The following is a 25138-nucleotide window of genomic DNA, read 5'->3' as shown; positions in this document are numbered from 1 at the left end:
TCCTGCTTTAATATTTGTGGGGTCTGGACAGGAATATAAATGGAAGCCCATATATTATATATCTTAACATTTAAAAGTTTGAAATTAGGCTAACAGATTGTGTGTGTGTGTATTTTTTTAGTCACTCAACTGTGTCTGACTCTTTGCTACCCCGTGGACTGTAGCCCACCAGGCTGCTATGGTGGGGAGCAGCCAGAGTCCCCTCCTCTGTACCACACTACAAGGTGGAGCCAGCTCAGATATCCAGATTCTGTTCACGTTTTCCTGCTTAAAGCTTGACTAACCCTCCCGCTCCCTCCTACCATCCCCAGGGATATGCTGCACATGCCTTGAAAACAGGCTGAGGACATTTTGGCAGAGAATTCCAGGGTGTTCTAGAGGGGGAGTACGGGTCCCAAGGCATGTACCCTATCTCCATGACCACATGGACTCCGAGGAGGAGGAGAGCCAAAGTAGGGCCCTGTTAAACATGGCACCCAAGGCCATGATCCAGGGCACACCCTGCCCACTGGTGAGGTACTAGAAGGCAAACAATGCTGCTGGGAAATTCATGCAAAAGGAGGGTGATTTCATGAGCTCTGAAGCTGAGGCCCAGTTGCCCATCTCCTGGCATAGAACATTTTCCAGACCGCGAGGATACTTGTCCCCCAAATTCAAGTGTGTGTCTTCTGTGATAGAGCTGACACAGTTTGCTTCCCCAAGAACATCCTTTTCTCTGAGTGTCTGGGGCTTCAAAGACTCCCCACAGGTCCAGGGGGTTAGAGGATGAGAGAGACACCCAACTGGCAGTCAGAAGCCCAGCATAACTAGCTGCCAAAGTGAAGGAAGAGGCCCACAAGAAGCTTTGGGAAGCCCTGTGGGGCTGCACACACATCTGAGAGTGGGCCCTGGGCTGCAGTTAATCAACAGTGTCAGCAGTTGGGAAGACTATCTGCACACAGAGTGAAGAGAATGAGGACAGGCTGGGCTCACTGTCACCTCGCCCTCTGTTTGTCAGCACACCCAACCATGCTCTTCACTCTCTTTGGAAGATTGTGCCTTCCAAATCTTATGCAAATTCCTCTTTGGGCCAACTCTAACCCCAAACTAAGGGAATGGGATCTTTGGAAATGTGATTGCAGCTCACCAAGTCAGCACACTCCATACAACCATGCTAGGAAACCAGCCACAAATTCACTGACAGAGCTCCCCAACAACCAGCTCAGAACCTGATGAGAGAAAGTGCAGGATGGATGGATGGATGGATGGACAGATGGAAACCCTGGAAATATCCTTCTACTGATCAGAGCAAGTTTTATCATCTGGAGGATGAAATATATAAGAAAGTGATTAAGAGTTTACATGCTAGGATGGGACATAGGAAATCTTCACATGCCTTGGGTGAATTAATTTTAATTTTAATTTATTTATTTAGGCTGTGCCACACAGCATGTGGGATCTTAATCTCCCTGACCAGGGACTGAACCCGCACTCCCTGAAGTGGAAGGACAGAGTCTTAACCACTGGAAGCCCTAGGAGAATTTAGAAGGACAGCAGTTTTTCTGAACTGAGTTATGATACTCACGTTAACAGCCTCCAAAGTTCCCATGGCACTTTGCTGCAGCCAAATGTTTTAAAAAAATTTTTTCGGAGAAAACCCCAAGCACACATAAGAACAAGAGTTATTTTATCGCAGGGGGAATGAACTTAACACAAATTGTGAAGATTCCACATTGTTAAAATGCACAAATTCACTTCCAATGGTGTTTAGAATACTTGAAAAAGATAAAATGTTTATTAGAATCAAAGTCCCTTTGAGAGATTTATTTTCTCTATCTTTATTCTCATATCTAAAGAAAGTGCTGAGTTGTAGATGAACAACTTCAAGGTCTTGGCCACTTTTTACCCTGAAGAAAAGAGCCAAAATGTTTGTCATTCCAGGAGCATAATCAGTTGAGCCGACACAAAATAACATAGTTAATTCACGAACGGAATTTGTTGCCATAGCTCCAGGGAGGGACAGGGTGGAGGAAACAATGGCCTTTTTCACCACAACCTGCCTGTCCCCACACAACAGGCCATCACTGAGCCAGCGCAGAGCACAGCAATTGTCAGTGAGCAGCAGCCATGAGGGGACAACAGGAAGTGGGTGGTAAATAAAGGAAGAGCGCCTGACAACTTGGATCTCCGCTAGTTCAAGCTCTGGGACACGACTACCTCCTCCAGCTTATCTTCAAGCTTAACCTTTGGTCAACTGTTTCCGTGAATCCACAGAAAGAAAATGAAAGGACTCTAAAAAGCAGACCAGGAGAAGGCATGGTGAGTCACCAGGGTGGCACCATGGAAAAGGATCCCGAGAACAATTGCACTCCCCAAATGGGACGCAAGGTAAGGTACCCGCTTTCCTATTGATTTGTATCTCTTTGATTATCAAAGTTCAAAAAGTAAAGTCCTATGTATCTGTGAGTATAACAAACCTGTGATAATTAATAAAATCACACTCTAAAGAGAAGTATTGGGAATTCCCAGGCAGTCCAGTGATCGAGGCTCTGTGCTTTCACTGCCGAGGGCCCAGGTTCAGTCACTGGGAGGAGAACTAGGATCCCACAGCCAAGCGAGCAGCAAAAAGAAAATAACAGAGAGAAATTATCCCTTCCATCTTAAGGTGATAAAAAGAAAAAACTCTGGCTAATGGTTCTTTATCCCCTGACTGAGGATGCAAGCACCCAGGACAGAGGTAAATGACAGGAACAAATTCTCTTCCTAAAAAAGATTCAAATAGATTACTATATGTAAAACAGATAAGCAACAGGGACCTGCCGTATAACACAGGGAACTATATTTAGTGTCTTGTAGTAACCTATAAGGGAAAAGAATCTGAAAAAGAATACATGTATATGTGTGTGTGTGTGTATGTGTATAACTGAATCACTTTGCTGTACATATGAAACTAGCACAACGTTGTAAATTCTTCCATTTAAAAAAAGTTTTTTTAAAAAGGTCAAATCACTGTGAGAAAATGTAGGTAGTTCAAGGCCAAGAATGATGCTATGGAGTCTGAGTGTGCCAGAGAAATATTTTAAGAAAATGTTCATTATCCTATGAAATGAGAAACTTTCCCCCGATGGCTCAGCAGGTAAAGAATCCGCTTGCAATGCAGGAGATACAGGAAATATGGGGTTCAGTTCCCTGGTCAGGAAGATCCCCTGGAGAAAGAAATGGCAACCCCCTCCAGTATTCTTGCCTGGGAAATGCCATGTACAGAGGAGCCTGGCAGGCTACAGTCCAAAAGACCACAAAGTGTTGAACATGACTAAGCATGCATGCATCGCATGGCATTCCTAGTAGAGAAGTCACAAAATCTCAATTTGAATATCCATTTCAGAAATCCTCACAGTGTAACTATCATATGAGTGATACTACCTTCTACAATCTTTTATTTTGTGGGGAAGGAGATGTGCCTAGGGGAATGTGGATTTTAGTGGAGCCTTGATAAACCAAAAGAGTTCTAGATGGCGAAAGTTTAGGTGGTGAGACAAAAAAGAAGGATTCTGGATGATGTGAAGAAAAGACTAGGATCAGCAATGATGTAATTTCTGCTTCACAGTAAAGCTGGTTTCACGCCACTCCTCAGAGAGCGGTTTTTCAGGCCTTAAGACACTGGCCCTGTTCTTTCCTGTCCCAGTACTCCTCCAAAACTTTTCCATGCCCTTGGGAGTGGCTGTGGATGACTGGTTAAAGAATCATATGCCCCAGAAAGTGATGTGGGGCCATAACCACCATGAACTTGAACTACATGACTGGTAGATCATTTCTCCCAATTGGTCCCCTCCCCCTCTGCCTCCATGTTACCTCAGATTTGGAGAAATTTGTATGTTGACTCACGAATTTCACCAGCTTATTTTATTGAGTTCGTGGGAGACTCAGGTGGCATTTTAGCCACTCATTCATTTATTCACTCATTCATGCCTCATGCCAAAAATAGATTTGAAGTGGTATCAAAACAAGTAGATTCAGTTCCTGACTGGTTCTGATATGGAAAATTGATTTGGTCTTTCTATGTACAGTTATGTAGAATTCAATCTGTACAAACATCACTCTGTACACCCATAACTCTTATGAACTGAAAAATATCCAAAGGCTTCTAAGCTCATGGAGTTCCTAATAGTATCACTTATTATTATAATAAGAGCTGACATTTTTAGTTCTTACTAGGTGGCATTCAGTTCAGTTCAGCCGCTCAGTCATGTCCGACTCTTTACAACCCCATGGTCTGCAGTATGCCAGGCCTCCCTGTCCATCACCAACTCCGGGAGCTTGCTCAAACTCATGTCCATCGAGTCAGTGATGCCATCCAACCATCTCATCCTCTGTCATCCCCTTGTCCCCCTGCCTTCAATCTTTCCCAGCATCAGGGTCTTTTCCAATGAGTAATTTCTTCGAATCAGGTGGCTAAAGTACTGGAGCTTCAGCTTCAGCATCAGTCCTTCCAATGAATATTCAGGACTCATTTCCTTTAGGATTGACTGATTTGACCTCCTTGCAGTCCAAGGGACTCTCAAGACTCTTCTCCAACACCACAGTTCAAAAGCATCAATACTTCAGTGCTCAGCTTTCTTTATAGTCCAACTCTCACATCCATACATGACTACTAGAAAAACCATAGCTTTGACTAGATGGACCTTTGTCAGTAAAGAATGTCTCTGCTTTTTAAAATGCTGTCTAAGTTGATCATAGCTTTTATTCCAAGGAGCAAGCATCTTTTAATTTCATGGCTGCAGTCACCATCTGCAGTGATTTTGGAGCCCAAGAAAAGAAAGTCAATCACTGTTTCCATCGTTTCCCCATCTATTTGCCATGAAGGGATGGGACCGGATGCCATGGACTTTGTTTTTTGAATATTGAGTTTTTAAACCAGCTTTTTCACTCTCCTCTTTCACTTTCCTCAAGAGGCTCTTTATTTCTTCTTCACTTTCTGCCATAAGGGTGATGTCATCTTCATATCTGAGGTTATTGATATTTCTCCTGGCAATCTTGATTCCAGCTTGTGCTTCTTCCAGCCCAGCATTTCTCATGATGTACTCTGCATATAAGTTATATAAGCAAGGTGATGATATACAGCCTTGATGTACTCCTTTCCCAATTTGGAATTAGTCTGTTGTTTCATATCCAGTTCTAACTGCTGTTTCTTGACCTTGACCTTGACCTCTTTTCTTGAGAGGAGATACATATCCTCTCCTAAGTAATTTTCATGTCTTATTTCACTTGATTAAATACAGTGAAAATATTCAAACCTAACCACTAGCCTATTGTGCTACTTTGTGCCTTAGCTTCTCCCAGTTAAATGGAATAAGTTTATTTAACCTTCTTGGGCCAGCAAATAGAATTATATCTTTAATTATAGCAATAATAAAGTGATTGTATTAACATTTTAATCCTGCTTTTCTGTTCTCCATGTATTTTCTGTACAGAAGCTGACCTCTGTAAAATTCTGTAAATCTAACTTTCTGACTGCCAGCCCTTTTGGGCATTGTACATTGATATCCATGACCATTTCTGGCTATTGCTAATGGTGTTGCTTGCAGTTAATAGTTATAAGCACTGTCATTACATATTGTATCTGAATGGTGAGGATAATTATGAATTTAATAATACAGTTGACCCTTGAACAATGCAAGGGTTAGAAGGCCGACTCTGTGCAGTTGAAAATCCAAGTATATGACTTATCTGCCCTAAACGATGCAACCAACCACAGGTGGTGCATTACTGTAGTATTTACTGTTGAAAATAATAAGTGGACCTGCACAGTTCAAACCCATATTGTTCAAAGGTCAACTGCATTTTTAATCTCTCCAAGGATGGAAACTCCTTTTGTATGAAAGAGTTATTCACTTTCCACATATTTAACTTTAGTACTCGGTTGGCACTTATTCTGGAAGTAAGAGAATGCCTAAACATTATCTCAGTACCTCTTACTCCAAATGCTATGAGGTAGATATTATTTATATTCTCATTTTCAAGAGAAAATTGAGGCTCAGAGAGGTTAAATAAATTGTCCAAGGTAAAAAGGAGAGGGCTGGAATTCAGATTCTTGGGACCCAGTTTCACTGTTTCTTTAAACCTAAACCAACAAATAAGGTGAAGTGAAGTGAAGTCGCTCAGTCGTGTCTGACTCTTTGCAACCCCATGGACAGTAGCCTACCAGGCTACCAGGGATCGAAACCGAGTCTCCTGCATTGCAGACAGACGCTTTACTGTCTGAGCCACCAGTGTTCTACAAATAAGGTAGCCACTAACCAAAAATGTAAAGTTTAGTTTCTCACTTGTACTAACCACATTTCAAGTGCTCAGTAGTCACAGGGAGCTAGTGGCAACCTTGAGACACTGCAGATACAGAATATTCCATTATTTCAGAAAGTTCTATCATGTAACGCTGCTTTGAATCATAATGTCTCTTTTAGATAGTTGACACATTTCCTCAAAGTATATTGCAGTTCTGTTACAAATTATATGGATTTAACTTTTTCCTGTGAAATCTCGTTCATGTGAAGTTTCTTCATTTGCAGAGCACCAAGTTAACTTTGATCTGCAAATTAATAATATAGATAAGAGTCAAGGAGACATTATACACTTCAGAGACCAAAGATTTTTAAGCATCATCAAATAACTCCAGAAGCACTCACTTAGATACAAGCAATTGATACAATAATTACATATCATTTTTATTTATTTGTTAAAACCGGGATCCCCTACAGTAACCTGGTAGGAAATAACATGGTTAGCCTAGTTCTTTCTGCTATTCCAAAATTCTATGTAAAGCCATTTTATACTAATGATTTACCTTCCTCTCTTCCTCTAGATCATTAAGTCAGTAGCATAAAATACTTTCACTGTGAAATTTTTATTAGCTCAAGATCTAACTCCAAAGCCCTTACTTCTTGCACTGTATCCCAGGACTTCCTGGTGGGATTGCTCCTATGGACAGAGCCTGGCACATAGTAGGGGTTCTATGAAAATCTGTTGATTGGTGTGTAGGCCATAAGAGAAGAAAGAAAAATTAATAGAAACAACATAACTGTATGTTGACTATTTAGTCTTTTTTAAAATTTTTATTTTTTTATTATTATTTTTAATTTGGTCACACTGGATCTTAGTTTCGGCGTGCAGGTTCTTAGTTATGGCATGCGGGGTCTAGTTCCCCAAACAGGTATGGATCCAGGGCCCCTTGCATTGGGAATACAGAGTCCCAACCACTGAACCACTAGGAAAGTCCCATATTTGGTCTTTATTTGAAGGAAATTAAACAATTTAGAACCCTCCACATTTCTGAAGTTTAGTTATCTGAACATTTTTTTTTCTGCCATCTTTGAGAGCCAATCTCTGATTCAGGAAAGGCTGGAAAGAGATCTCTTTGCCATTAAACCTTTGGCAGCTCCTGTACAATATCTGTAGCAGAGTCAGAACCATTTGAAAATTCAGCACGAGTGCCAAAAAGAAAACCACCACAACTATCTGAACATTTTTTTAAGCCACTTCCTTAAAGGGAAATTAGATATTACATTTTCACTTTTTGTTCCAAAATACAATTAGGCCTTTTTCTTCTCATTCCTCTGTAATTTCTGCAGATGAATTCTAATATTACAGGAACAGGTATTGATTTGCACAGCCTTCAGCTAACTCAACAGTCTTTGTCTCCTTTGCAAACTGTGTGGGAGACTGATCCACGGGCCACATGTCCTCAATTAATAGGTGTCGTCACTGCTACAGGCTACTGTGCTGATTGATTGTTCTTCCTCTGAAAGTTGACAGGTGGAGCACATGCTCCATTCCTGATACAACTGAATCCGAGTCTCTTGAAGACACTCAAGTCTCTGCCTGAACTGTTGAATCCCACTCACTGCGGTCCTCTAAAGCAAGCCTTGACTATCAACCATCTGGGCACTCTCACAGGCTCACCTCAACAGCTCAATGCACACACAAAAAAGATGGGAGTAAGAGACTGGACTTGGTGGTGTGTGAAACCTGGGGTTCCCTTGGTCTTCCTAGGCTGGAAACCATGGGGAGAAAAGGAATCTTACTGGGTTTTTTGTTTTTTTTTTTTTTTTGTCCTTTCTTCTAAGGGACTTGAAGAAATGCCTTTCAAATACCATGGAGTAAAGAATATACAAGAACTGGCCTAAAATTAATCTTGCCCCATGCTCACAATGAGACCTCATAATGTGAAAACATACTCTTTATTTCAATCTTGCACCAGGTATTAGGACATTTTTTAAGTTCTCTGTCTTTTCAAAAACTATAAATCACTCCCCTGCCACTTTGTCTCTCTCTTTGTCTGTCTGTTTCTCCCTCACACACACACCCACACCATATAGAGAAAGAGAAAAGGAATTTTAGAAATTGGAAAGGATGACCCAGGACAAAAAGGAAACATGTTTCAAATCTGTCTTCTTCATTCCATTGTTGTTGTTCAGTCACTAAATGTCAATAATGCCAAAGTTGAGAACCTTCAGTTCAGTTCAGTTCAGTTCAGTCACTCAGTCATGTCCGACTCTTTGTGACCCCATGGACTGGAGCATGCCAGGCTCTTCTGTCCTCCACCATCTCCCAGAGATTGCTCAAACTCAAGTCCATTGAGTCGGTGATGTCATCCAACCATCTCATCGTCTGTTGTCCCCTTCTCCTCCTACCTCCAATCTTTCCCAGCAACAGTGTCTTTTCCACTGAGCCAGCTCTTCACGTCAGGTGGTCAAAGTATTGGAGCTTCAGCTTCAGCCTCATTCCATTAAGATAGAAACAAAAAATTAAGAAGAATTTAAATAATTCTTTGGAAAGCAAAAACTAGTGTGATTAGAATTTTTAACAGTACCATCATATTTACTAAAAAATCTCAATCTTTTAAGAGTTTGCCCTAAAAAGGGAGAGAGATTATCTGGTGGTCCAGTAGTTAGGACTCTGTGCTTCCACTGCATGGGACACGGGTTCCATCTCTGATCTGGGAACTAAGATCTCACAAGCTGCATGACACAGTCAAAAAAAAAAAAATACTTTGCCCTACAAAAAAACTTTGGGCTTCCCTGGTGGCTCAGATGGTAAAGTGTCTGCCTGGAATTCAGGAGACACAGGTTCGATCCCTGGGTCAGGAAGATCCCCTGGAGAAGGAAATGGCAACCCACTCCAGTACTCTTGCCTGAAAAATTCCATGGACTGAGGAGCCTGGTAGGCTACAGTCCATGGGGTCGCAAAGAGTCGGACATGACTGAGCAACTTCACTTCTTCTTTTGCCCTACATATATATTTTTTGCTCTATATTCTTTGAGAGTAGAGGCTATCACATTTATCTTAGATACCTGGCTCCTGACATACTGTAGATGCTTTGTAAATGTTTGTTGAATGAGTGAAAGAAATTTAAATCGCTGTTATTCTGTATTCTCCTTGTCTGGGGAGAGTCCTGAATTTGTCCATCTAAGGTCATCTAGTAGAATGAGTGAATTTCAACTCAGCCTCCAACTCACTGATCATAGATCAGTATTGGGTGAACCAACTTCAACTTGACTCCAGCCTCTAAATTTATTGACATTATTAACAATAGCAACAAAGACATGATCACTGTTTACAAGGCATGCATCAGTGCTAAGTTGCTTCAGTGGTATCTGACTCTTTGCAACCCTATGAACTGTAGCCCGCTAGGTTCCTCTGTCCATGGGATTCTCCAGGCAAGAATACTGGAGTGGGTTGCCCTTTCCTCCTCCAAGGGATCTTCCAGACCCAGGAATCGAACCTGAGTCTCTTACGTCTCCTTCATCGGCAGGCAGGTTCTTTACCACTAGCGCCACCTGGGAAGCTGTTTTCAAGGCTCTCCACCTTAAATCCTGCCAGACTCCTAGGGTTGCTAGAGAATTGTGATATCTAAAGGCCAGGTGGAACTGCTTAGAGATAGTAAAGATGGCAGACTCACTCTCCACAACTTTCTCAGTTGTCCAGAGATGGGCAGAGTTGGATAAGTCTTCGAGAGAGATGGCTAAGACTTGTACACAGATTTGCCTCATAAATGCTTTTCCATGTGACTATCACACTTTTCCTTAGGATAACAGTTGAAAGATTTTCTTAAATACCACACATGGAATTCAAGACAAAAATGGAACATTAATCAAAGAGTTTTGTAGGGTTTTCTTCATTATATGAGGTAGGAGAGAGTTATAATCACCAGGAAGCACAGAAGACTTCTTACCCTATACAGTACAGACCAGTGGGTTGATTAACTGAAAAATAAAATGGTTAAAATGGAGACTTGTTTTAAAAAATGATAAATATATACACTAAATATTTTATGTAAATTTAAAATAAATATGGTATTAAGTTGTTGATGCTTTAATTGGGCTACTGATTAGAGCTCTATGTTTTCTTCATTACATGCATGCTTAGTCGCTGAGTCATGACTCTTTGCGACCCCATGGACTACAGCCTGCCAATCTCCTCTGTCCTTGGAATTTTCCAGGCAAGAATACTGGAGTGGGTTGCCATTTCCTGCTCCAGGGGATCTTCCCCACCCAGGGATCAAACCCATGTCTCCTGCATTGGCAGGCAGATTCCTTACCACTGGGCAGGCATACATATAGGCAATGTCTCTGGTTTCCATTTTGGGTGAATTCTAAATGAAGTGAAAAGTCGAGATACTCTGAAAACACTGTGTGTGTGGAATCCTAGATTTGGGGGAATTTTGTCCCTATCTTTTACAGTAGCCTTGTTCTCACCTAATTTAATAACAATTTAAAAAAATCCCATGACTATCTTTTCTTTATAAACCAACTTAGTTTCTTTTTTTTAAGCACCTTTTTCTCATCATTTATATAACATTTAATTAAATGATATCTTTCCAATCACAAGTACAATGGGCATAAATAGATTTGGGGGAAAATTTAGATAACTTTTTTTTAAAAAAGTATTTATTTATTCATTATGGTTGCACTGGATCTTCATTGCTGTGTGCTGGCTTTGTCTAGTTGCAGTGAGAGGGGGCTGCTCTCTAGTTGTGGTGCACAGGCTTCTCATTGTGGGGGCTTCTCATGTTGTGGAGCACTGGCTGTAGGCTCACAGGCTTCAGTATTTGCGGCTCCTGGGCTGCAGAGCTCAGGCTCAGTAGTTGTGGTGCATGGGCTCAGTTGCCCTGCAGTATGTGGGCATGTGGTCTTCCCAGACCAGGGATAGTACCCGTGTCTCCTGCATTGGCAGGCAGATTCTTCACCACTGGGTCATCAGGGAAGTCCACTACTGTTCCTTTTTGGGCAAAAAAATGTTAATATGTTGGTAATCAGAGCAGGAAAGAAATCTTTTTGTCCTCCATGTCTCAGGTGTACTGCCTTATTTAATGAGTACCTACTTTGGGGTAGGCCATCCAAAGATAGAAAGAGACATTCTTTCAAAGATGTAATTTACATTTTAAAGTATGGAAGTCAATTTTTTTTTAGCATATTCACAGGGTCCTGTAACCATGAACGCAATTTAATTTTAGAACACTTTCATCATCCCCCAAAAGAAACCCTGTACTTATTAGCAGTCACTCTCCATTCCCTCAGCATACCCCCAGCACCAGGCAACCATGAATCTACTTTCTGTCCTATGGATTTACCTATTCTAGACATTACAGATAAATGAAATCATACGATATATGTGTTTTTTTGTGTCTGGCTTCTTTCACTTAGCATATGTTTTCAAGATTTAGTCATGTTGTAGTATATATTGGTGCTCCATTCTTTTTATGGCCAAATAATATTCCATTGTATGAATATACAACCATTTGTTTCTCCATTCACCATCTAAGGACATATGGGTGTTTTCACGTCTTGGTTAAAGTGATTAATGCTGCTATGACATTCACGTACATGTTTTTTTGTGGACATATATTTTCAATTCTCTTAGGAGTGGAATTGGTAATTTAAGTGGTAACTTGACGTTTAACTTTTTGAGGAACTTTCAAACTTTGTTTTCCAAAGAGGCTGCACAATTTTACATTCCCACCATCAATGCGTGAGTGTTCCAATTTCTCTGCATACTCATCAATTCTTGTTATTTTCCATTGAAAAAAATTATACCCTTTCTAGTGTGTGTGAAGTGGCATCTCCTTGGGGATTTGATTTGCATTTCCCTAATGGCTAATGATGTTGAGCATTTTTTAACACGTTCATTGGCCATTTGTATATCTTCTTTGGAGAAATGTCTATTCAAATTTGTTGCCCATTTTGAATTGTGTTATGTCTCAAAGACACTTCTTTGCCCTAAAGCAAGGTTTCTCAGTCCATCATAAAGGAAATCAGTCCTGAATATTCATTGGAAGGACTGATGCTGAAACTCCAATACTTTGGCCATCTGATGCGAAGAACTGACTCATTTGAAAAGACCCTGATGCTGGGAAAGATTGAAGGTGGGAGGAGAAGTGGACGACAGAGGATGAGATTGTTGGATGGCATCACTGACTCAATGGACATCAGTTTGAGTAAACTCTGGGAGTTGGTGATGGACAGGGAGGCCTGGTGTGCTACAGTCCATGGGGTCACAAAGAGTTGGACACAACTGAGTGACTGAACTGAACTGAATGTTTCTCAGCTTTGACATTATTGACAGTTAGGGGATGGATAACTGTTGTGTGGGATTTTCCTGTGCATTGTAACATATTTAGCATCATCTCTGGTTTCTACACATCAGATGCTTTTAGCAGCCTCCAACTTCTGACTATCAAGACAGACACTGCAAAATCACCTTGGGGGTGAGGAGATGAAATCTCTCCTAATCAAGATCTGCTGCTCAGAAAGATCTTTCTGTGCATCTAAGAAACACATAGAAACATAATTCAGTTTTAGTGGAGTGGTGGAAGCCAGTCTGAGTGGGTTGAGGATGATGTAAGAAAGTGGATGGACCCTGAGAGTAGGAACTGGTCTTCCCAAGTCCAGTTGGTAAGTTAATTGACAAAATGAGACGTAAGTATAAAAGTTACAAATGAGAATTAGCTAACATGATTAGATAAACAATAATTCAATATAACACAAAACAGTTGTAAGACTATATATGAAAGTATTAGAAGTGTGGTATATCTAGAACTACTTATAGGATTTCTGAGAAAGGGAATTTACTGTGAGCTGGTCTCTGGGGCAGAGTGTCATCCCTTGACCCTCATGGGCATGGAGCTCAAATGTCTGTTAAGTGGCCTTTCCCTGTAGACAGCTCTCAGCTTCATTTCTCATGTTAGTCTCATCTCTTGGTAGGGATGTGGACCCATCTGTCTCAGACATAGATGGTTAGAGCTGAGTTGTAGGCAGTATGTCCACAGATAACCCCTGAGGGCTTCTCAGGCTACTCTGGTTCCTGTCCTTAAGAGTCATCTGTGGACATACTGCCTACAACTCAGTTCCAGACCCACTCAGTCTCTATCTCTTAGTTCTAATTCCTGAAAGAGGGAATCTGAGGATCTGAGAAACCACTGAATAGGCCTGGCTTGGTTCTCTTAATTGGGTGTCGTAACCCAATTCCCTAGGCTGTGGAGTGGGGCAGTTTTCAGAGAATGGATGGGATGGAGTGAGGTAGAAATAAAGAAATAGGAACCACATCATAGATCCTTAAGCCATTCCACCACCTGTCCAGATTTCCCCCCACTTCTTTTCTTCTCAAAGATTTTTACCCCACTCCCTGTCCCCTAAAGGGCTTCCCAGGTAGTGCAGTGGTAAAGAATCCACTTGCCAATACAGGAGATGTGGGTTTGATCCCTGGGTTGGAAAGATCCCCTGGAGGAGAAAATAACAAGCCACTCCAGTATTCTTGCCTGGGAAATCCCATGGACAGAGGAGCCTGGTGGGCTACAGTCAGTCGCAAAGAGTCAGACATGACTGAAGCTACTAAACAACTGCTCCCTAAAACATCTCTCACAGAAATAGCCTGACAATTGCTTGCCAGTTAAATACAGTTACCACCATTTACCTCTTTCCTTCAGCACCTGTGGTACTGTGGTCCTGACCTCAAGTATTCTGACTTTAGAAAGGGGATGATTCTATTTAATAATGTCTTGGTAGGAAGGTGTCATCTACACTGAAATGGGCCATTTTAACAAGAGAAATATATCTGTTTGGGGAGCAGTCTGAAACTTCTTCATCTCAATTTTCCCCCAGTGGCATAACAGTGGGGAATAAAGACTACCGAGTTGTTGGGAGATAGTACATCCTTCCCACTAGTTAATAAAGTGATGCCCTGCCTTCGCAGTCTATTAATTAAGAAGGTAATCAGTGCATGCTTCAAGTTTGCTCTTTGAAACTCAAAGGCAATAAAATCAGAACACTACTCAGATTTTTTTTTCTCATAAGGAAATGAATAACAAATTAGGGCCACAGAGATAGAGTAATCACATCTTGAATGATTTCTCCTGAGCATGCCTTTAATAACCTGTATGCGTCAGATAAGACGAACAAAGACAGGCAAAGTTAATTATCTAGGAAAAGCTTCATCAAGGAGTTTTAGTCACATCAGCCCAGGGTTTCTCAGCCTTGGTATTGCTGGTATCTTGGGCTAGATAATTATTTGTTGTGGGGAGCAACCCTGTGCATACAGTAGGATGCTTAGCAGCATCTCTGGTCTCTAACCAGTAGATGCCAGTAGCACCCCTCCACCCAGCTTGTGACAACCAAAAATATCTCTCAGTTCAGTCGCTCAGTTGTGTCTGACTCTTTGCAGCCCCATGGACTGCAGCACGCTAGGCCTCCATGTCCATCACTAACTCCTGGAGTTTACTCAAACTCATGTTCATTGAGTCAGCGATGCCATCTAACCATCTCATCCTCTGCCGTCCCCTTCTCCTCCTGCCTTCAATCTTTCCCAGCATCAGGGTCTTTTCAAATGAGTCAGTTCTTCACATCAGGGGGCCAAAGTATTGGAGTTCCAGCTTCAACATCAGTCCTTCCAATGAACACCCAGGACTGATCTCCTTTAGGATGGATTGGTTGGATCTCCTTGCAGTCCAAGGGACTCTCAAGAGTCTTCTCCAACACCACAATTCAGAAGCATCAATTCTTCAGCACTCAGCTTTCTTTATAGTCCAACTCTCACATCCATACATGACTACTGGCAAAATCATAGCCTTGACTAGGTGGACCTTTGTTGACAAAGTAATGTCTCTGCTTTTTAATACGCTGTCTAGGTTGGTCATAACTTTCCTTCCAAGGAGTAAGCGTCTTTTAATCTCACGGCTGCAGTCACCATCTGCAATGATTTCGGAGCCCCCCAAAATGAAGTCTGTCACTATTTCCACTGTTTCCCCATCTATTTCCCATGAAGTGATGGGACCGGATGCTATGATCTTCGTTTTCTGAATGTTGAGCTTTAAGCCAACTTGTTCACTCTCCTCTTTCACTTTCATCATGAGACTCTTTAGTTCTTCACTTTCTGCCATAAGGGTGGTGTCAGCTGCATATCTGAGGTTATTGATATTTCTCCTGGCAATCTTGATTCCAGCTTGTGTTTCCTCCAGCCCAGCGTTTCTCATGGTGTACTCTGCATATAAGTTAAATAAGCAGGGTGACAATATACAGCCTTGACGTACTCCTTTTCCTATTTGGAACCAGTCTGTTGTTCCACGTCCAATTCTAACTGTTATTTCCTGACCTGCATACAGATTTCTCAAGAGGCAGGTCAGGTGGTCTAGTATTCCCATCTCTTGAAGAATTTTCCAGTTTGTTTCTGCTGCTGCTGCTGCTGCTAAGTCACTTCAGTTGTGTCTGACTCTGTGTGACCCCATAGACGGCAGCTCACCAGGCTCCCCCGTCCCTGGGATTCTCCAGGCAAGAACACTGGAGTGGGTTGCCATTTCCTTCTCCAATGCATGAAAGTGAAAAGTGAAAGTGAAGTCGTTCAGTCGTGTCTGACCCTCAGTGACCCCATGGACTGCAGCCTACCAGGCTCCTCCATCCATGGGATTTTCCAGGCAGGAGTACCAGAGTGGGGTGCCATTGCCTTCTCTGCAGTTTGTCTCTAGACATTGTTAAATATCCCTTGTGGGACAAAACCACCCTTGACTGAAAACTGAGTTAACTACATACGTTCTTTCTCACTCCTCATTCCCTGGATCTCTCCAGAGTTTGCTTGCTGTTTTAAACCCTTGGAAACAAATATATCAGGCTGTCTACATTTTCCAGGGAATAATGTGAAAAGAAATTGACTGAGTCAATATTACTCATCTAGGTGACATGAAGGGCTCCTTGCATTTCTATATTGAAAAGTAGCAGACCAAAAAAAAAAAAAAATAAGGAAGGAGGTCTAAAAAAGGTATTTATTTAAGGCACTCAGCTAAACACTTTACTTATATTTTTTCTCTACAAAGCCTTCAGGGATATAATTAGCTTTACTTTATTGGTAAGGAAACTGAGGCTGAAAGATGTTAGGTCATTTGCTGAAGAACACATAGTTTGTAATTTAGCAGTGAATCTAGAAGTCTGATGGCAACCTTTGTGCATTTATACACATTGCCTTAGTATAGGCACTTAAAGTGCTAGACAACTAATAAACAGTGACCACATTTTAACTTTTCAAAAAACACTTTATTATGGAAAATTTCAAATATATGCAAAATTAGACAAAGCAGTCCCTTCCCATTTGTCCTGTTCGTGTACTTCTCATCCAGCTTCAAGAATGATCAAATGAGAACCTACTGTATAGCAATGGTGGTATTATTTGTGCTAGGGACTGCCATGGTTTAATGCTAATAGTTTTTAGTTCTTTTTAGTTTAGTTTAGCTAATTCTCTTTAGTTCTTATGTTTAAATGGTGTGGTGAGGTTAAGCCTATTTTGCAGAAATTAAGGATTATTTTTCTTTGAAAGTGTTTATCCCATGCTTGCTTACTTGCTTACTCAAGAGAATTTCTTCTTACAGCAAGGATGGGCTTCTGTGTATATGGTTCTCTCAAGCACCATTAGTGAGTCATTCGATATAACCTCTCCTCTGGCTTAGGGTTAGGGTTAGGGTTTAAAATTAAGATTAATTAAGATTAGGTTTAAAATGATTGCTTTTAGACATAAGGAAGGTTTGTACATAGCCAGCTTCTTGGGACACATACACTAATAGGGCTTATTTCTTTCAATGCAAACAAAATAGAGAATCTTGGAAAAAAGAAGGCCTAAACAGTTTGGGAGTCAAAATCCGTGTCTTAGTTAAGTCTCTCACCATATCTGTTTCACCATAGTGGTTCTCAACTTTTTTTTTTTTTTTTTGGTTTTGTATCTTTAAAAGTTCTGATACTGTGTCACAGGCCAAGTAGGCCAGAATATCTAGGGAGTCGGAATACAGCCTTGGGATTTGAAAACTTCCTTCCCCCGGTCTGCTGATAATTCTGATGTACAGCCAAGGCTGAGAACCTTGGGGAGTGAAGCAGAGATGGTGAGAAACTTTATTAAGACATGAATTTATACCTCCTAAAGTGTTAGGCTGTCTGTTTTCAAGAATAAGATATTTGGTATATTGATACTTGGGGGCCTTTGGAATGATCAGTTTTCACCAGCACCACCTGATATTATTCAGAGATTTACATTTCACTCACAGAAGATAACCTGGGGGGGGGGGCGGTCCACTTCTGCTTGTATGATGGAGGAAGAGCCCATCTGATGCCACTCTTTTGAAGATTTATTAGAAGACGTGAAGACATCAACTTGAAGGAGTGTTTCAAGATGACATCCTCCACTGGCACCTACTGAATGAGTCCAGAAGGAGATTTGCTGCCACTGCCAAGTCGCTTCAGTCGTGTCCGACTCTGTGCGACCCCATGGACTGCAGCCCACCAGGCTTCTCCGTCCATGGGATTCTCCAGGCAAGAACACTGGAGTGGGTTGCCATTTCCTTCTCCAATGCATGAAAGTGGAAAGTGAAAGTGAAGTCACTCAGTCGTGTCCGACTCTTAGCGACCCCATGGACTGCAGCCCACCAGGCTCCTCCATCCATGGGATTTTCCAGGAAAGAGTACTGGAGTGGGGTGCCATTGCCTTCTCCCAAAAGGAGATTTATAGGGGCCTAATAAAAGGTTTTATCTAGCTAGGTTGTACCATTTAATGTCAAACTAAATGAAAAGCTTTCAAGCAGAAAGCTAGCCCAAGAGAGCGAACCAAGCAGAGCATGGGAAATGAGCTACAGAGGAAGCACGTGGTGAAGAGGGGCTTGAAGTCCAACAGACCTGAGTTTGAAACTCCACTCTGCCATTGTCTGGCTCCATGACTTTGGACAAACTACAAAACCCTTCTAATCATTGATTCTTTCCTGCAAACCTGGTATAGTGCTTATGCCTGATATGGAGTACAGTTTCATAAATTACTAAGTATTAAAATTACAGGCAATGTATTGTTCCAATATCTGGAGATGAGATACCAGGTCCAGCTCATGCTAAGAAAAGTGTGATAGGCAGAATGATGTACCCTCCCCCTCAGGATGGCCACATCCTAATTCCCAGAACCTGGGAAATGTGTCACTTTTCATGGCAAAAGGGATTTTACAGATGTAATTAGGTTAAAGGTCTTGCGAAGGGAATAAGTATCCTGCATTACCCACGTGGACCCAGTGTCATCACAAGGGTCTTTAAAATATATATATATATATATAATATGTATGTATTTATTAATTTGGCTGTGTTGGGTCTTAGTTGTGGCATGTGGATCTTCCTTGTGGCCTGCAGGCTCTTTGTTGGGGTGCATGGGCTTCTCTCTAGTTGCAGTGCTTGTGCCCCAAATGGCGAGGGCTCATTAGTTGTGGTATGCGGGCTTAGTTGTCTCAAGGCATGTAGGATCCTGTTTCTCTGCATCCCCTGCAATGGCAGGCGGATTCTCAACCGCTGGACGGCCAGGGAAGTCCCACAGGGGTCTTTTCAAGGGAAAAAGGCAGGCAGGAGAGTTAAGGAATATGACTACTGAAGCAGAGGCTGGAGAGGTGCAACTGCTGTTTTTGAAATGAAGGAAGAGGGCTGTGAGCCAAGTAATGCTGGCAGTTCTAGAAGCTGGAAAAAGTCACCTCTGGAGGCTCCAGGAGAAAGGCAGTCTTGCTGATATATTGACTTTAGCCCACTAAGTATAGGCACTTTAAATCACCTATGGCAATTTTAAGAACTTTAAGATGATAAATTTGTGGTGTTTTAAGCCACTGTATTTGTGGTAAATTGTTATAACAGCAATAGGAAACTAATACCAAAGGTTAAACCAAGTCTCTCTTTGAGCATTCAAAGATTGCACAGAGTTCGCAAGATGAAAATTTCACTTTGGAGTCCAAGCTATTCAAATGAATTAGTATAAAGTCCAAGGAGTGTAATACTAGTTTACTTGTGAATGAATTTATCCATCTTGACATCAGATGGTCTTGATGCCTCCCTTGCCAGTCAAGCACATTTATAGCAGATCCAGAAGGCCAGGGGCCAGAATCCTGCAGTATTTGCTGCAGTACTGGGAAACTATGCCTGGGGAGAAAACAAGAAGGAAGAAAACTGGTAATGGCAGATCAATAACCAAGAAAGACGCCTCTTGGGGATTATCAGAAGAAGTGTTGATTTGGAGGACAAATAGTGTCATATTCTGGAGGACAACTCGATAAAGTAACCCCAAAAATGTATATAAAACCTTAAAAATGCAGGCCCTCTGACTCAGCAATTCGACTTGTAGGAAAATTTATCCTAGAGGAAAAAGGCTGGATTAGTATGCATATCATTCATCTGCTTAAAAATGCTTTCATGGTTCCCATAATTGCTTATAGAATAACACTTGGGGAGACCCAAGGGAGACAGCAGTACATCCACAAACAGTGGATAATTAAGAATGGCAGGGGTTTGTACTGGCCATAGCTTCGTCTACACGTGAACCTGGATAGATTAACCTTGAAGGTCCCCAAGCCACCTTTGCTACATTTGATCTCTTTTCCTGAAAAATCACTGAAACAGTGATTGACTAACAGTTCCCATGTTAAATTGGTGCCTGCCCTTGAGCATGTATTATAAACTATCATCCAATTTTGCCCCTTAAATAAATAAAAAATTTTATATAACTGTGTAATTGAGCCATTAAGCATTGAAAATTACCTATATTCTTACCCGCTGACATTCAGATAATATATTTGGCATGCAAAAAGCTGTGATTCCAAATTATGCTCAAATCCAAGTGAGGAATCTTTATTCATTTTTTTTCTGCTGTATTATCTGTTTCGGCCATATGTCTGGACCCAAGCCCCGTCAAGAAGGGACCAAAATTTACATAACATTCTCAAGTATGATGGTGGCTGCATTTGGAGTTTTGATTAAACTGCTCTACATGCATGATTATTACTTGTAAACAGATGATTAGATATTAATTAGACAATAAGTGATTGTAAAGCACTTGGAAAATAAAAGTGTTTATAAATACCACCAAGTAATAGCAACAATAATTCTTTACTGACTACACAGCTGCTAATGTCAATAAGAATGATTTATTCTAGCTAAGGGCAACTTTAATTTATGCACAAAAGCTTCTATCATATCTGTTTTGCTAGAGCAAAACAAAATATATCATATTTACAACTGATTTTACATCAGCATTTAGATAAATACATCTCATTTTGATAAAAACAACTTCTCTCTTTTAGGACCTTCTCAAACACAGGCATAACCATTACAGTCTGGTGTCCATGAGTGCTAAGAACTGGTGCTCCTTCCTGTTCATCTCTCTGACTTATGTCAAATGTTTATTTCTTTAAAATATAAGATGATAGGTGACATTTTGTGAATGGCATTTTCATTCATGCAGTAGGTTTCTCATGTTGAGTCTGTGCAGTTGCTCCCTAGCACCTTAAAACTCTGCATAACAGACTCAGTAAATTCTGGTCAAATAAATGAGGATAATTCTTTTCTGGTTATTCTAGAAGCTGGAAAAAGAAGAAAATCCACGTCAAGAATAAAATAAAGCACTTTCTATCTTCTTGAGTTTGTTTTTCAAACAAAAAGTTTTGAAACTTACTGCTTTTTCTGTCCCATCATTATTTTTTCACCTAATGGCCTGTATCAACCTCCCTCTTGACCCACTGGTGAATTGGGCAATGCTTCTGTAAACTTGAGCCCCTACAATGAGTCCAGGTCCATGGTTTCAGAGTTAGGAAATGAACTGAATGAATACAAGTGAAGAGTGCTTCATGTTACATGGATTCAATAGAAAAGAGGTGGAGAGGTTATTTGGGGTGATGAGATATGCATGAGTTAGCTCAGCGACCTTGTTAACAAATCTAAGTAAGGCAGTGTAATCTGGTAGAAAAGAGAGTTGAACTTTGCTTCAGGAGGACCTGGACTCAAGTATACTTCTGCCACTTACTCTATGACCTTGCTCAAGTTACTTAACCTCTCTGAATCTGTTTGCTCATTTGAAAATTTTCAGTATTAAAACTTGTCAGTCCCAGATGATAGAATTCACTGTGTAAAAGAAACAAGTGAGGGGTGAAAGGCTTTACCCAAAACTTTTATCACCACAGTTTCCCTGAAGTGAGTGAAAAGGAGTAACTCCTGAGTTTCATTACTTAGATGGTGAACTTTTTTTTTTTTCTGGGCTACATCAGATTTTAGGTCCAAACTGTCAGCTACATGTAGAAAACTGGGGAACTGATTCAATATAGAGCCATGAAAGTCACAAAATTCCATAGATGGTCACAGTGGTTTCTGGGAAAGCTTAAGTTCTGTGAACTGGTTCTTTCCATGTCCTTTCCTTGTAGTCATATACCTTATCTAAAGTAAATCTGAGAAGATGAAGAAAATGAAGGGTAAAGGAAAAGAGGAAGAAATAGTGAACTCAGGAATGCTGGTAAGGGGTGGGGGAGGATTTGGAATGAAGGAAGTTTTCACATATGGCCTTCTTTATAAATATTAAGATCACTATAGGGAATTCCCTGGTGGTCCAGTGGTTAGGACTTGACGCTTTCACTGCTGAAGGCCCGGTTTTAATCCCTGGTCTAGGAAATAAGATCCTGAAAGGCTTGAGGCACATCACCCATCCCCACCCCCTCACCCTGAAAGGCAGTATAATGTATATAGGGACACACAAACTTTTAAAATTTTCAGTATGGTTGACTTAACTTTTGTGTACAATGAATATAAAATTCATAGGAGCATGACTGGATTAAAGATGGAGGAAAAGGGAAAGGTATTTTTAAAGAAGAGCAAGCTTAAATGTAATGCCTGGTTTTTAAAAAATAGGCATACGTTGTTAAGACTCATTTTTATCCACATGTGATGAGGATATGAAAGGTATTTGCCATAAGAAATACATCATGTTAGAACTTTATGATGGGACTCTGAAATGGTATTAGTTGTAGATCCTTTAGAAGCAGACCCTGAGACGAGAATTCAAGTTCAAGTAGTTAAATGGGGAGGTGAATCTGGGCAACATCCACAGGAGTGTGGGCAAGGGAGCCAAGGAAAGGAAGACAACCAGTACAATTTACGGCCTATGTCAAGCAGCTACCACCGTGGGAAGTTGAACTTAATCCCCCTGGGGAACCCTGGCAGTCAGTGTAGAACAGTGTAGACTCAATTATCCCACTTGAGAACTGACTGTGTGGGTGCGTGCTTAGTCTCTCAGTCCTGTCTGACTCTTCGCGACCCCATGGACTGTAGCCCGCCAGGCTCCTCTGTCCACGGGATTTCCCAGGCAAGAATACAGGAGTGGGTTGCCATTTCCTCCTCCCGGGGATCTTAGCAGTAGGGTGTTTATACACTGAGTCCTCTCAGTCATTGGCTGAGAGCTCTTGGGGGTGTGGGTGGTTCCTTTTCTGGCCCTTCAGCCTCGAAAGGTTACCTTCGGGGAGGCTGAAGGTGGGGCTTTCGACGGCCAGATAATTCCCTCAGCAGAGATGCAGGTGCTGGCTGCCCATTGACAACAAAGGGAAGGCCTCAGGCATCAGGCCAAGATCGGACAGTTTCTGGTCCGAACAGATTATTTTAGTTTTTCCCTGCAGATCTTTGGGAAGAGTATTTCCAGCAATGCGATGTTGAAGTGAGCGCTTGCGGGAAGAATGATGTCATACTTAGGTCTCTTCCTACTGAAGCGAAGGTCCCTATGACGGTTTCCTCACCTGATCAGATGTTGAGGGGGTTACAAGTAGCCCACGCTAAGTACCTAGCATAGTGCTAAGAGCATAAGAGGCGCTTGATAAATGGTAGCCGGAAAAGATGGTGGTGCTCGGGAGGGGCAGCGCTAATCTAACAAGTTCTCACGAAGATACAAGATGCAAGGTTGCAAGATGCAAGAGCCCAGTCCCCGAAAGTTCCCTGGGGATTTTCTGAACACCCTGCCTCCAACACACTCCCTTTGCTTCGGCTAACTGCTGATAGGACTCCCCAGCATCGCTCTTGACTTGCAACTTTGTTTCTTCACAGACTCCCTGCACCTTTCTGTTTGTTCGTGTGCTAACCTCTGCGTGCCCCGTATCTGGCTCTTGATCCCTTTTGGGAGAAAGGGTAATAATGTTAATTTCCGCCCCCCACCAACTGTTATAGGCAGGAAAATGTAAAACAGAAGCCCAAACCCCCCATAATTCCATCTTAATATCGTGATCTATTTCCCTCCAGTGCTTTATCCTAGGATGTATTAATACATATCGCAAAATTGGGGTTATTTCCAGAATCATATGTTGTGACCTGATTTTCTCATCTGACACAATCTTTACACGTTCCCCTAGCATTAGTTTTTCTTCAAAACATGATTCTTAATGCATGTATAATAACATATGTATGTATTTTATTTTTAACTTTTTCCTATTGCTGTAAATTGTATCACTTTTTTTTTTTTTTGCCTTTTGTAAATAAGTCAGCATTAACATCTTTGAAACTATTTATGAGCTTCTGATTATTTCTTTGGGGATAAATTCCCAAGGGAAAGTTCTGGGGCCAAAGGGTATGAACTCTCTGAAGTATGTAGCATGTACTGACCAATGTCATCCATGGAGTTTTATGTTTTTAAACAGTGTTAACATTGTGTATAGATTTGTGTAACTGTTATTATAATCAGGATACAGAACAATTCCATAACCCCAGTAACCTTCCTCCTGCTATCCCTTTATAGTCATCCTCCCATATATCCCCTAGAGCAGTGGTCCCCAACCTTTTTGGCACCAGGGACCAGGTTCATGGAAGACAATTTTTCCATGGTCGGGTGGGAGGAATGGTTTTGGAGTGATTCAAGCAAATCACATTTATTTTGTACTTTATTTCTATTACATCAGCTCCATCTCACATCATCAGGCATCAGATCCCACAGGTTGGGGACCCCTGCACCAAAGGATTATGAAATACTTAATTCTATATTATGTAATTAACTGGTCATTCTTAATCATCCTAATAGCATCACAAAGCCTGAAGTTACAATAACCCATTCAGGTATTATTAAGAAGTTCCTGAATCAGGTTGCAATAGCAGCCAAGACTGACCCCCCAGAGTGGGTGAATCTGGTAAAGGCCCCTCTCAGACCAGTGCCTGAGTTTATTTCTCATTAGATCTGTGAGCTTCAACTACTGGGCTGTGGAAAGAGGAGCATGAGGAGCCAAGACAGGCTGGGGTAGGATTAGTGGGAATGGAGTTAGTTATAGAGCTGACAGTCACAGCAGGTAGAGGTCCAAATTTTGAGGTTCAGGGACTTAGGCTGATAATGTGTCAGGTTCGACTTGGATCTAGCACATAGTGGCACTATTAGCTAAAGGTCTGACTTGGGTGACACAGTGAAGACATTTTAAGCAGAGGCAGCATCTTGTTTTGATGTGGCAGGGGAGAATGAAGAGGGGAAGAAGAGGGTATCTGCCCACTCTGACAACCAAAAAGGTGGGGGATAACCACACGGTCTAAGCTCTGGGGTAAGAGGGGTTCACAGGGACTCCACTAGTCACCAAGACTCTACTAAATGGGCACAGGTGAGCCTCCCACTCTGAAGGGGGAATTAGAGGACCAATTACAAACCAAGCTGGGAGCTCAGTGGCCTGGAGCACAGTGAGGGTTTGGGGGCTAGGTGATTTTCAGTGGATCTTGTGGCTTTAGGCAGTGGTTCTTAAACTTTAGGGTGTGGCAGAATGCCTCCAAAACCCAGAGGATTCATTAAAACTCAGATTCCTGGCCTCTACCACCTGAGTTTCTGACTCGGTAGGTCTGGGGTG

At 41.5% G+C, this 25138-nt stretch overlaps 1 protein-coding gene and 1 non-coding gene across 2 annotated transcripts in view; one reads left to right on the top strand and one right to left on the bottom strand.

Annotated features, from left to right (window-relative positions):
* Positions 1–1987: 1987 nt before the first annotated feature.
* The window catches only part of PCYT1B (phosphate cytidylyltransferase 1B, choline), a 148626-nt gene continuing 125475 nt past the window's right edge, over positions 1988–25138 (top strand). The window contains exon 1 of the mRNA XM_025276004.3: positions 1988–2367. Coding sequence (XP_025131789.1) covers positions 2296–2367 — 72 coding nt within the window. The 5' untranslated portion in view covers positions 1988–2295. The remainder of the gene's footprint in view (positions 2368–25138) is intronic.
* LOC112582420 lies at positions 7342–7489 on the bottom strand. Its single transcript, XR_003106958.1, has one exon. It is a non-coding gene; the product is annotated as a small nucleolar RNA SNORA12 (small nucleolar RNA).

Source organism: Bubalus bubalis, chromosome X, assembly GCF_019923935.1.
Source record: "Bubalus bubalis isolate 160015118507 breed Murrah chromosome X, NDDB_SH_1, whole genome shotgun sequence".
NCBI lineage: Eukaryota > Metazoa > Chordata > Mammalia > Artiodactyla > Bovidae > Bubalus > Bubalus bubalis.
This window is presented reverse-complemented; position numbering and strand designations above follow the sequence as displayed.